This window comes from Accipiter gentilis, chromosome Z (genome assembly GCF_929443795.1).
Source record: "Accipiter gentilis chromosome Z, bAccGen1.1, whole genome shotgun sequence".
NCBI classification, from domain to species: Eukaryota; Metazoa; Chordata; class Aves; order Accipitriformes; family Accipitridae; genus Astur; species Astur gentilis.
The window spans coordinates 82,948,881-82,962,361 of NC_064919.1; the positions used below are offsets into that span (position 1 = coordinate 82,948,881).

The 13,481-nt window shown below is 40.6% G+C and overlaps 1 protein-coding gene across 3 annotated transcripts in view; it reads left to right on the forward strand.

Annotated features, from left to right (window-relative positions):
* Nucleotides 1–349: 349 nt before the first annotated feature.
* Nucleotides 350–13,481, forward strand: part of PIK3C3 (phosphatidylinositol 3-kinase catalytic subunit type 3) — an 81,616-nt gene continuing 68,484 nt past the window's right edge. For 2 of the 3 annotated variants that reach the window (XM_049795168.1, XM_049795169.1), the window contains exons 1-5: nucleotides 350–523; nucleotides 2,266–2,454; nucleotides 2,964–3,107; nucleotides 5,942–6,071; nucleotides 12,079–12,165. In XM_049795168.1, coding sequence (XP_049651125.1) covers nucleotides 456–523; nucleotides 2,266–2,454; nucleotides 2,964–3,107; nucleotides 5,942–6,071; nucleotides 12,079–12,165 — 618 coding nt within the window. In that variant the 5' untranslated portion in view covers nucleotides 350–455. Of the gene's footprint in view, nucleotides 524–2,265; nucleotides 2,455–2,963; nucleotides 3,108–5,941; nucleotides 6,072–11,548; nucleotides 11,648–12,078; nucleotides 12,166–13,481 lie in introns of those variants that run through there. The other variant, XM_049795170.1, reaches the window with a different exon arrangement.

Sequence of the window (13,481 nt, forward strand, 5' to 3'; positions counted from 1 at the left end):
CTGGAAAACCGAGCAAGAGTCAGAGCCTTGAAACCTTCAGACACATCACCCTGGAGGCTGCTGCCCCGCATCCCAGCCCTCGCCGCCCTCAAGCGGGGCAGGCAGCCATCTCGCACCCAACTGGAGCAGCGGCCATCTTGCCATGCCTCTCACGGAAGCGGCCATCTTGCGTGCCGTACAGCCGGCAGCAGCCATGGTGGTGAGGGAGAGGCGGGCACAACCCTCCTGGGGCCGCCCACTCGGCTGACTTGGGCCGGCGGCCATCTTGGTAAGGGGCCGTTGCCGCGGGAGGCGGTGGCGTCCCGGCGCCTTCCTCCCTTCAGCAAGATGGCGGCGGCGCATGCTCAGAGCGGGGCGGTGCGCAGGGCCCAGGCGGCGCGGCGCTCATGCCCGCGGGCTGTTGTGGTGGAGGGCTCGGGCGCCGCTGAGGCGGCGGGCGGGGACCGGCGGCAGCCATGGGCGAGACCGAGAAGCTTTGTTATGTTTATAGCTGCGACCTGGACATCAACGTGCAGCTGAAGATGTGAGTGAGGGGCTGTGTGGGAAGCGGCCCGGCCCCTGCCGGTTTGAGGGAGGCTGGGCCCGCCCGCTCACCGGAGCTGCGCTGGGTCCCGAACCCTGGCTTCGCCGCGGGAGTCCGGTTACGGGGCGGTGCTGGCTCTGTCTCCCCTCGCCGGCACCGGGAACCCCTGGATGCAGCCGCCTGTTTCCCTCAGGGCTCCGGGCCGGGCGGGGGCAAGCGCGGCCGCGGCCGTGTCGCCGTCCCCTCAGCCCCGCCGCCGAGCGCTGCCGTGGGGAGGGGACGGGCAAGGGGACGGGGTGTAAGCTTTGCACTAAACGCCTTAGAAACGTTCATGGCCTTGGGTCCCGCAGTGCAGGACCGTGCTTCAAGGCAAAGATTGGTTGTCAGTTCAGCGCTGGTGCCTCTGATAACATTTCACCTGCTGGTGTCACAGCTCACCCCTCAGCGTTAGGGGAAGGAGGTGAACTGGGGACACTCTTTCCTACTTGTTTACGTGCTCCTTTGAGAGCAAGTTGCTCTTAGTCGGCTTCTTTGTTGTAGACAGATGCAGGTGCTGCAACATGTAAGTATGTTCCTAACTGGGTACGTGTAAGCACTCTTCTTGAAGCTGGTGTTATCACACAGTGATGTATTTGCTGGTTAATTTTGAAGTTTGGGATTTTTCTGCATCACAGCAATGGGATGTTTACATTTGTATAGGAGAGACGTGGCTGGCTCTAAAATGTATACCTGATGTTGCTACGTTGCACTTTTTTTGAAAACTAACTTGGGGAAACTTATTCGGGGGTTGTTTAACTTCTGAATGGAAGATGATACCTGAAGTCAGATGCATGTGTTTTTTGCTAACTCATTCTGCCAAACAAAAATATAACTAGGATATTTTTGTGTGTGTGTGTGCATCAGAGTGTATGTCGTCCTGGAATGTGCTATGCTAGTTTTTTGCAAGAAACTTGTTCATCTAGTCTGAAGTGTTCTTGTGGTACTGATAGATTTATTTTTTTTTTCCTAGAAGATTGATTGTACGTGTTTTCCCATCACCATAACAATTTCTTTTTTGTTTTCACATGTGCATCCACAGTCAGATATTTAATACGCATGATTGTTTTCATCGTGGTATAGCTGAGGCCTGAGAAATTCCCTCAATTTATTCATAACGCCAGCACTCTGCAAATTGTTTCAGGGCTTCAATCAAGCTTGATTTGAACAGTCTGCTTAGTTGAGCTTTGATTTGTTGTTGATTTGAGAGACAACTGGCATCCAAAGCCAGTCATACGTTTCACATTTCATACTGTTTAAAAATAAGGCTTTTCTTGTGTTGTTTTTTTTTTTTCCCAAATAGTATTTGAGCACTTGTGATCTGGTGTTTGGTTTGGGTTTTTTTTTAATAGCTTCATATGTTATCTTATTGTTGCCCTGCTTAAGGTACCTCACTTGATCCTATCTAAGAATCTGCAGGTTGTACTAGAAGTTATCTCCATTGAAAAACAAGTAATTCTTCCCTTCTCTGCTACCCCCCCCCCCCCCCCCCCCCCCCCAAATCAGCATACAAGTAAATTCTGTATTTGTTCACCATTTCACATCCTGAGTTCCGCTCTGATATTTGGATTTCACTACCGGCTAGTAATGCAAAGTGAGGATAGCCTAAGTACTGGGTAATCTAATTATAAACTATGGAAATAGAATAGGATTTTTATTGTGGATGAAATAAATTCTGGTTTGTTTATCCCCCCCCCCCCCCGCAGAGGAAGTCTGGAAGGGAAAAGAGAACAGAAGAGTTACAAAGCTCTCTTAGAAGATCCAATGCTGAAGTTCTCAGGACTGTATCAAGAAACTTGCTCTGACTTGTATGTAACTTGTCAGGTGTTTGCAGAAGGGAAGCCTCTTGCTCTACCAGTTAGAACTTCCTACAAGGCTTTTAGCACTAGGTGGAAGTAAGTGACTGGCTTTTATTTTGTATTCCTTTTAGTTACTGGGTCATCAAGTTATATAAATAAATATGTATGGTTTTTATTTCTGTCAGAAGAATTTGTTTTCTATTGTATTCCTCAAATAACTTATGTTTCTTCAAGTCTCTGTATGGTTATTAAGTGTTACCCTGACAGCACAAAACCAACCTTTTTGTGTAATGGGTAAGTGATAAAATTGTTACTTGTGTGTTTGGGCATGGCTCACTACTTAACTTCTGGGGCCTCAACTAGCACGTTTTCGTACTATTTACTGGACAGACTGATCTTTGTTACTTAGTCTCAAGCCGGAGTATTTCTCCTTGGCCTCTAGACTTTTAATCATGCTCAAGACAAGTATTTGAATGGTTAAAGCCCACAGGAAAATAGTCCATCTGCTCTTAGTCATATTGTAAGGAGAATCTGGGTTATATAAACTAATACAGAGTAACTTGAATTCTAAAGCTTTATAACTAATAAAAAGTGTTTCTCTGCAGCTGGAATGAGTGGCTGAAACTGCCTGTGAAGTATCCGGACTTGCCTCGCAATGCACAAGTGGCTCTGACCATCTGGGATGTATATGGACCTGGTAAAGCAGTTCCTGTGGGAGGAACAACAGTCTCACTCTTTGGGAAATATGGGTATAATGCTTTTTCTTCTATGATACAGATTTGAAGCTTACTTGTGAATAGTAAGGTAGCAGTGGTTATGAGAGAGGTTTTTAATTTATTTTTTTAAACCAAGTTAACAGTTCCATGTTTGCAAAATCAGATACATAGGTGATTGTCCTGGTTTCAGCTGGGATAGAGCTAACTGTCTTCCTAGTAGCTGGTATAGTGCTATGTTTTGAGTTCAGCACGCGAAGGATGTTGATAACACTGATGTTTTCAGTTGTGCTCAGTATTGTTTAGACTATAGTCAAGGATTTTTCAGCTTCTCATGGCCAGCCAGGGCACAAGAAGTTGGCACAGGACACAGCCAGGGCACCTGACCCAAACTGGCCAACGGTGTATTCCATACCATGTGACGTCCCATCTAGTGTATAAACTGGGGGCAATGGGGGCGGGGGGAATCGCCGCTCAGGGACTAGCTAGGTGTCGATCGGTGGGTGGTGAGCAATTGCACTGTGCATCATTTGTACATTTCAATCCTTTTATTATTACTGTTGTCATTTTATTAATGTTATCATTATCATTATTAGTTTCTTCTTTTCTGTTCTATTAAACCTTTCTTATCTCAACCCAGGAGTTTTACTTTTTTTCCCAATTTCCTCCCCCATCCCACTGGATGGGGAAAGTGAGTGAGCGGCTGCGTGGTACTTAGTTGCAGGCTGGGGTTAAACCACGACAGTGATTTACTCTATTTCCTCCTGACTGTAACTTCATACATGCTACAGTGTTGTAAAAAAAAGTCCTCTCTTGTATAACTCCAAAATTTACGCTTTTTTTTAAGAAAAAAAATTAATCTGTAATCTTGGATTTTAAGGTCGCAAATGCTGAAATCACTTCATATTTATACTTTTGTAATGCATGGGTGCCAGTACTGATTACTTAACGTAATTGATTTAATTGGCTTGCAATTGGGCTGTTAATACAATATTATTTAGGAGGAATAAAGTGTAACTCAGTAAATCAGGAGTTTTCAAAATTAATAATCTGTGATCCAATAGAGGGTGAGTTTAGTAAATTTGTGGATGATAACACTAAGATGGGAAGGATTACAGGTGTGTTGGAAGGTGAACAATACATCAAAAAGATCTTGACTAAGTGCAAAGGGGACTGAAAAAACCCAGGATGCAGTTTAAGGAAAAGTATGAGGCGCTGGTACTTTTTGCAATTGATTGTAGTCAAATACAGAATAGAGCAGCTGCCCAAGAAAACAGAGGAAAAGATTTGTGTTGGAGTGAATCTTAAGTTTTTCATGATTCAGCATGGCGATGCTCTTGTGAAATGTGTGAACAACGTTGAATATATGAACAATTTACAAGTATGTGCATCAAGGAAAATGTTGTATCCTCTATACTTGTCCACTTGTCTGGAATATGTTCAGTTCTATATAACTGACTTTATGCAAGTTGCTGACTACTGGGAGTCTAAGGGAGTCCATATCATTGAACATCTACCAAATAGGTGCGATGGAGGAGGAGTGAAGACTAGTGAGGCTGAAGAAAAGACTGTAGGAACACTTTTCTAGTATGTAGGTAGCGCTGGAAAATGGGGAGAAAGAGCTTTTTTTGTCTTGTCAGTGGATAAGAAGTAATAAGGCTAAACTGAAGTGTAGGAAAAGTTTAGGTTAACATTAGGAAAGCTGTTCTAGTGATGGATGAATGCAGAAAAATGACTGTAGAGAAAGGTGGTATCTGTCACTGAAGATACTGCTTTGACAAAAAGATTGACATTGTCTTAGGGCAGAAAATTGAACTGGTTCAATTGGGCTCTGTCCCAAAGACTGCTGGTAGTTTTTAAAGCATTAGAGCATAGCTCCTGGAGAAAGATACAATATTTATAAATGAAATTTACTTTTATTTCCAGCATGTGGGGCCTGGGGGAAGTAGACAGACAGAAAGAAACAAATAATTGTGGAATTTTGTATTTGCTTGTAAATGCAAACCCTTATAGTAGTATGAAATTGATGTGTAAATTCAAGGTCAGATGGTCTGGTCCTTCTAGTTGGTTTTTCTCACTTTTAATGGTTGACTTTTTGAAGTGTTCCTTACAGTTATATTTATCTGAAGTTGTTAGAGTTAAGTGATCAGCTCTTATTGGCAAAAGTAATGCACTTGATTTCTTGGAGCATTTTTTATAGGTGGATCAGCACGAATATGCAAGGGAAGAAGGGTTTTGCAGAGAAAAGATGTGGTCAGTTAGCCTGCAAAGTTCTGTTCACTGCACAGTTTCAATTACTAATTCAATTTCAAGCATAGATGGAGAAAATGCTGTGTTGAGGGTTTGGGGGGGGGGGGGGGGTTGGTGGTGGCTGGGTTGTTTGGGTTTTTTTGGCAGCTCAGAAGGCTGCTTTGTATCGGTTGACCTTCAGATGAAACTTAGGTGGTTTTTTAGTTGAATTTTTTTTTCAGACTGGCAGACCTAAAGTCAGTATTATAATTTGCAAGTCAAGAGGAATACTTTCTGCTTCATTACAAATAATAAAACTATGAAGGTCAAGCTCTGTCCTCAGTTTGCATTTGTACCACCCCACTGACTTTGGGAATTACCCATTTTTCTTCCACTTGCCAAATAAGTTATCTCAGACGTACTCATTTTCTTCTAAACTCCACGTGCCAGTAAAAATGAAGGCTGTAGAGGGCACAAGGTGCAAGGCACTTTGCAGTTCAGTTAAATTATGCATGACAGTGCATGATTGCGGGTTTGGCCAAGGAAGCTACTTCATTTTCTTGCAGCTGCTGCTGCACTTTGATTCCTAACAGCTGTATTATTTTGAATGTACTGAAGTGATTATGCATTTTTCCCTGCAGTATGTTTCGTCAAGGTATGCATGATTTGAAAGTCTGGCCCAATGTAGAAGCTGATGGCTCGGAGCCCACCAAAACTCCTGGGAGAACCAGCAGCACAGTCTCTGAAGATCAAATGAGCCGCCTGGCAAAGGTAATGGAATAGTAAGTAAGCTTTAAGATGTATGTGAAAAGTTTGCACTTTCACTGGAGTGAAATTAAGACAGGCTGTAATGAAAACAGGTGTCTTGTGTTGGTTTCTCATGTGAAAGCTGTCTTCCTTTGATTGTTTAGATATTTCACAGGATTTATATGAATGAGTAAAATAGATCATGCTCATTTGCTTGTGAAGTATTTATTAAAAGGGGACATACAAATACCTTTTAATATACATAGCATTCTGTTGTAACAACTTAAGATCCTAATTCTTTGTAAAGAATGAAAATACGAAGATGCCTTGAAGATGCTTGAAGCCAAAATTCCATCAGGTTCAGTAAGAGCAGCTCCTGACAGTAACTTGTGAGGACAGCCTAGTTTCTTTCAGTAGCCATCCTTCAGATTTAAGGCTGTCTGGTGTAGTGTTCAGATGTGTATGACATACCTCTACATTAGAAAGAATTTGAGTAGAACTGCAAAAAAGTTTCATTCATTTAAGCTCAAGAATATGTGTATATATTAGTATTTTCTTCTGCCAGCTTGATGGCAGAGTGTTTTTTTGGCATCAAAACTACTTCTGGAATTGATCAGTAAATGTTCATTCTTGAACTGTTTTACTAGCAGATCTTTCTCATTCTTCAGGTGAGCTTACCCCAAGCTTGCCAAATTGTTCAGCTCATTTACGCAGTGTACTTTCTTCTTAATCTTGGTCTCCTAGTTTTCATCCTCACCTTTGTGCAACTCCCAGTGAAAGATAGGTCCGGTGTCCTAAATACGTTCATTTTCTCATCTAGAGATTTATCACAGCAATAAACTAACTTTCATTTAGGGTCTCTCTTTTATTAGTCTAGTTCACCTTGAATTTATAATGGAAAACTCATTAAAAGCTTTTTGCCAGTGGTGGTGCCCCATTTCTTGATCATAGTAGAATAAATCGCATTTAGCCTAAGGAAGCTCTGTAGACAGACACTAAATATCAAGGCTTGTTTATAGTTCATCAGACGGTTACATGATGTAGGCAGTGGGTCTCTGAGAAAGGGTTTTTAGAATGTAAGCCTTCCCTTTCATGTTAGTTCTGTTATGCAAATATGACCATGCCCTACCAGTGTTTTTTCTCCTCTTCCCTTCACTCCCTTATGCTCCCTAGCTCAAGAAATACAAATGTAGAGTATTTCAGTCTTAAAATACCTGGGTCTGTTCTAGACCGTTCTTTTGGCATATGGGAGATGAGGGCTCAAAGCCTCTGAGGACGAAAGGAAATTCTCCTTTCACATCCCAGTTGAGAGTCCTAGTTAATGGCTAATGAAATGCTAATAACCTCACTGCCGTCATTCTTCTCTCCTGAAAGCTGTTTTCGGAGATACTAATTTCTGAAAGATGAGAGTGTTTGCACTGATACTTTGTTGTGTTCATTTATAAAAACATTTTACCAGCAATGCTAGCAAAGTGAATAGGGTTTCTGGGTAGCGTGTCTATGAGAGCTTTCATTTGCACAACTGTTTACACAGCAGATGAGGTTCTTGTGATGTATCATTCCTAAATAGCCATTGTTTGAGCACAGTCAGCTTCAGTTTTTCTATGACTTACTTCTCAGGTGCTGAATGTCTCCTGATGCTACTGTATGTGCAGGTATATTTAAATACTGGTAAGAGGAGCAGGATTAATTAAATACAAGATGAGTTTGTGTGGACTTTGTTATTCTTAGGGTTTTTTTCTGTTTATTGCACAGACTTACCATTTATAAGTGTCATGCTATTGATTGATGTCTCATACCAGAGGCCAAATTAGAGTCCACCAGATAATAAGTAACTTTTGAGAAGAGCTTACTGAAGGACCTTTTCTCCATCTAAAGGATAACTTTTTATTTTCTTGACATGTTTCTGAGTTTGTGTGGTATTTATTATTATAGGGAATTTGTATAAAATCAATGACTGGCTGCCAGAGGAGTTGCATGCTTTTACCTTAAATAATTGATACTATGGCAAGTCTCTCATTTCATGTTGAAGTGCCATATGGTTGTGCTCTTACAAAACACATGGATGTTGATTGTAAAATTGCTACTGATGAAAAAGCCATGGCTTTGCATCCTCAGGGTCATTGCGAATGCAGATTCTTCCTGTACTAAGGAGTATTGATGGGGAAGAGTGTGGAATACCTTAGCACACTCAAATATTAACAACATTAAGATGTTTCTCCCATGAGTGTTGTGTTAATTTATTCTACTTAAACAAAAAGTATTCTTAAGTTCTTTTTGATCCATTCATTTCCCTCACACCTGCTGCTGGGTGAATGAAATTAGATAATAACAATGGTGAGATAGTATCTAAAAGGATGCCTCTTATTTAGTAGCAGATGATGAATGCTTCTTTCCCTGAAGGGAATGCACGAGCTTCTCTCTTATTTTAAGCTTTAAATATTAATCCAAGAGAACGGTTCTTCGTGTGTGTGTATATATATGTATATGCCTACAGATCTTCTGGGTCTTGTATGCAGGCCTAACTAGTTGCTGTGTTATGACTTTTTTCCTCTCTACAAGGGAGGTTTGCAGGTTTAAGAGATTAATAATTTTCCTCTAAAACATACAGAATTACTTTTTTTTATTCTCTAGTGCAATGAACAAGAAAATGAACTAAGAATTTGCGACCAAGGTATCTAAATAACGTTTTTGTTGCCAAACCTTTCATTAAGTGCTCTCCTAAATCTGTGTATCAATGCTGGATGTGAATATGTGGTAGTTGGACAATTTTGATGCATTGGTTCAAGGTAGTGGAAGTAAGAGGGCCACCTTGAGTGAGAAAAAATACTTTTGTATGATTTTAAAAAAAAAGGGAGTAATTTATAAGTGGCTAAAAGGGTGGACATGTAAGGGTAAGGAATTTCTTCATTGCTGAGAATGAGAAGACCTTTTCTGTGAACTAGGTAGGACGTTTGTGAATGTGTTTAAGTGATCATGTCCAGCCTGCCTGGAACAGCATTTTGGGTTATTGCTGATCTGTGTGTTGCTGTTTCTCTACCTTTGAAATATATTATAAAGTCACATAGGAGGCAAAGGCCAAGTCTTGTATTATCCTGTTAGTACAGTCCTGGTGCATTTTGTCTCTGTAATAATGCTGAGATAGTTTGATGAACTGGCTGCAGAATATAACGTAAGATAGCAAAAAGTTATTACTATATTGTGCTCCTGTTTACAATCCTGCTGATAAGTTGAAAGAACTGAAAGACTGGTTATACTCAGCATCCTGAAATGTTAGTAAGGATTATACTTTGCTGCCTTCCCCCTCCCTTCCTTTTCCTTTGGTGCTGTTAAGTTTCTGAAGTTTATTGAAGCTAATCTGAAGATTAGCTGTCCCAGAGTTTACTGGAGACAAAACCAATGAAAAAAAGTCCTTACTATATACTGAATGGAGTTAATTAATTCTTAGAAGTTGTGGTCTTCCAAAGTTTGCATCAAAATCTTACTACTTCTGTCAAGCTATACTGTGGTCTAGAGCTTAAAGAAATGTTAGGTGAATCAGCTGCTTTAAGCGAACAATATCATAGTCATTATGGGATTGTGGTTTTGTGTTTCATGGAATGAGTTCAGGACAAAGGGCATCAGATTCTCATGGCTGATTTACACTGCAATGCTTCTTGAAATAGCCAGTTCCTAGCAAATCTGGAAATAAGTTTGTTTGGTTTTTAAAAAAGGCAGGATTTTCTTCCCAGCAGAATAGCTTTTTGACTGCTTTTAAAATTGTGACTGCCTTTAATTAGTCCTTTACTTTGGTGGAGCCACTAACTATAGTTGAGGGTTAATATTCAGTGGAAAAATTTAAATCTCATCACCAGTAGACTTAGTAGGAACCAAGAATCAGAAAAGCTAAATTAGATAACATACCTGAGAAATGAGCAACTATTGGCATTCAGAGCTAAACATCATGCTTGCTTTCGTAAGTAATCGCCATAAAATTTAATTCAGATCTTGAGAGGATGCAGCGGCCGTGGTGTGGGCTGTAGTGTATTCCAACTCTTACTGACATAAACTGTTTCCAAGAAAACTAAATTAATTGCGAGGTTTTTTCCTGCTTAGAAGTGGGAACCAGTATCCAAACCTGTTAGACCATAACACCAAATTAAACTCTGGGGAGGTGAATAAGAGAAAAAGAACCCCCAATGACCTTGTCTTAAACAGCAAGAAGTCACTTTGTGGAAAGTGAAGCAAGATGGTTTGTTGTTGTTGGATATGAAAGGACAGTTGATCAAGGTGTTAAAAGACGAGGATTAAATGCTTACCAGCTGATCTTTGACAGATCAGTTCCACTGATACAATAACACCTGCAGGGAGACTGCAGAACACTGAAATTTCATTTCATTAGTGGCTTTAATGGCTGTTGATAGTCTTTTGGAGACTAGACGATTATTTGCCTGTTATCTCAGCATTACTTCTAAGAGATGTAAAAAGCTATGTGATTCTGCATAATTTCTGAAGCTTGGCTTCTTGAGAGTTTGTCATGTATGAACTCTACAGGTCAGTCAGGATCTGTACCTGGACGTGAAGTTGATGCTCCTTCCAGAGTATATCTTGATGAGGTATGTATTTAGCCCAGGTCATCTTTGGTGTGCAATAATACTTGTGCCTGTACTGCTAAGACATCAGTTTACTGGGGATTTGAGTGAGAATAATGAAATGGTATTACTGGTGCAACCTCTTAACCTTTTTTTCTTCACAGTGATTTTTTTTTTTTTCCTATCTATTGTGGTGAGCTACTGAAAGTCTCGTGCAGGTATCTGACAAGCTATGCAACCTAGACAACTCCCAGCATATTGCAAGTCTTAAGTCTTCTGTGTCTTTTTTTGTAGTAACCTGACCTTTTTTTTGTAGTAACCTTATCTCCAGTTCTGTATGGAAGACGAAGGCTGTTTTCTCCTGCATACAATACCTTCCATTCATATGCTCTCCTAGTTCTCCTTGTATATTGCCTGTCCCCTAGCTGTCAGCTGGGCAAGAAATGGCAATTGTTGTGACTGTGTGGCCTGTTCAGATTTAAATACTCATGGGTTGTCAGGGTGACCACAGAACAAAGCTGGTGGAGTATTAGTTGTAACCCTTCCCTTAATAGGAATAATTTTGAGGGTCTCTTCACTAGCCATTTTCTAGACAGTGATTTCTTTGAAAGGTGAAAAAACTTGATGTCTTCTAGTTCCTTTGCATCTCTTCTTGCATGCTGCAAGAATTACTATTTTTTTGAGGAACACTTGTGATTTCTCTAGGAGCCAGAAAGATGATTTTTTGTTCATATTTGTGTGGTGGTCTGCTGAATTTTTCATAAATTGTTGTGTGTCAGTGCATCTGAAACTACAGGTAGTATGGCTCATATCTTGCTTATCTGCTCTTCCACTCTTCTAACGTTAGGTAGTCTTTTAAACAACTCAGCTTCCTTGCTATTAGTACAGCAATATGTAGATGTAGGAGTAAAACTTTTAACTACTTTTTAGGTGACTAAAAAGAAAGGGAGAACAAGCTCTCTATGATTTGCTGTAAGCATTCAGCTGACCTTTTGTGGTGTGTAAGTCCTGGCCTGAAAACTTGTTTAGGTAAGGCTAACAAGGGCAGAAATACTCAATTTGGATAGTTTTTGAAATATCTTCTTTTTCTTTGGCTTGGTAAGTTTTACTATATGAAACTTAGTAACTCAAAAATTGAAATATATTTGTTACATGACTTTGCTTAAAAAAAAAAAAAAAAAAAAAGGTTCCTGTTTTTAATGTGTTAAAAATGCAGAGGTGATGTGCTTGGAACATGGTTTTGGTCTTTGCCTTGCTTGGGGTTTTAGATCATAGAATTACTTTTATGGCATGGCTTAGCTGTTTACAAGCAGCTACTGTGTGTGTACTGTACAAGCATTTTTTTCCAGTTCCTTTATTTATTTCCCCTGATTTTATGTTAGTGTCTCTGTTAAATTATAACTTTGATACTATTCTTGCTGTGAGCAATTTAAATGTTATCATTGTGTTTTTTCGTGCAGCTCACCAAGTCTCATCGGCAGGGTCACATGGTAAAAGTAGACTGGCTGGACAGACTGACGTTTAGAGAAATAGAAATGATCAATGAGGTAGGTCATCATACATCACGGTATTTAAATTTTTTTGGATCTTGCTAATACGAACCTTTGCTTGGTTAGGGGACTAAGTTGAAGTACTTGTCCTGTTTTTCTTCAGCTGCTAGTGTATATGATAAAAGGAAAAAAAATTCTTGTAAGCTTCCAAAGTTGATTTTACTTTGGCAATAATGAGACTCATAGAATCACAGAATAGTTTTTGTTGGAAGGGACCTTTAAAGGCCATCTAATCCAGTCCCCATGTAATGAGCAGGGACATCCTCAACTAGATGAGGTTGCTCAGAGCCCCGTCCAAGCTGACCTTGAATGTTTTCAGGGATGGGGTGTCTACCACCTCTCTGGGCAAACCTGTTCCAGTGTTTCACCACCCTCATTGTGAAAAATTTCTTCCTTTTATCTACTCTGAATATACTCTCTGTTTAAAACCATTACCCCTTGTCCTATCGATACTGGTCCTACTAAAATGTCAGTCCCCATCTTTCTTATAAGCCCCCTTTAAGTCCTGAAAGGCCACAATCAGGTCTCCCCAGAGCCTTCTCTTCTCCAGGCTGAACAACTCCGACTCTCTCAGCCTGTCCCCATAGGAGAGGTGTTCCAGCCCTCTGATGATGTTTCTGGCCCTCCTCTGGACCCTCTCCAACAGGTCCATGTCTTTTCCTGTGCTGAGGACCCCAGAGCTGGATGCAGTACTGCAGGTGGGGTCTCACCAGAGCCGAGTAGAGGGGCAGAATTGCCTCCCTCGACCTGCTGGCCACACTTCTGTTAATGTAGCCCAGGATACGGTTGGTTTTCTGGGCTGCGAGTGCACATTGCCGGCTCATGTCCAGCTTTTCATCCACCAGAATAAACAGCGGTCTTACAAGTTTTCAGCTTTAATTGAACTTGGTCGTGAAAGGCAGGACTTATTAATAATTTGGAATAGCTTTGAACAAATGCTGTTAGGTATGACTAGCTTAACTCTAGGATTTAGATTGTGATGGGAAGCTTTTTGGACATACAGTCTGTTCCTTGGTTTTGAGACCTGTCCAGGTTTATTGGTTTTGATTTTGGGTGCTGAGGAAAAACTCTTGTAAGATTTGAATGAATATTTTTTTAAAAAAATCCAGTAGTTAATCCTCATTGAGCAAAATCGCCTCCAAACTGTGAACTGGTTATACTCATCTTGCACAACAGAACTTGTTATTTTCTGCTTTGTGCTCTGAGATTTTTCTTGTCTTATTTATGATTAGACCTCTGGGAATCATATTCTTTTTGAAGTTAAATTTGTGCTTTTATAAACCCTTATGAATTATTTTTTTTAAGAACTCAGC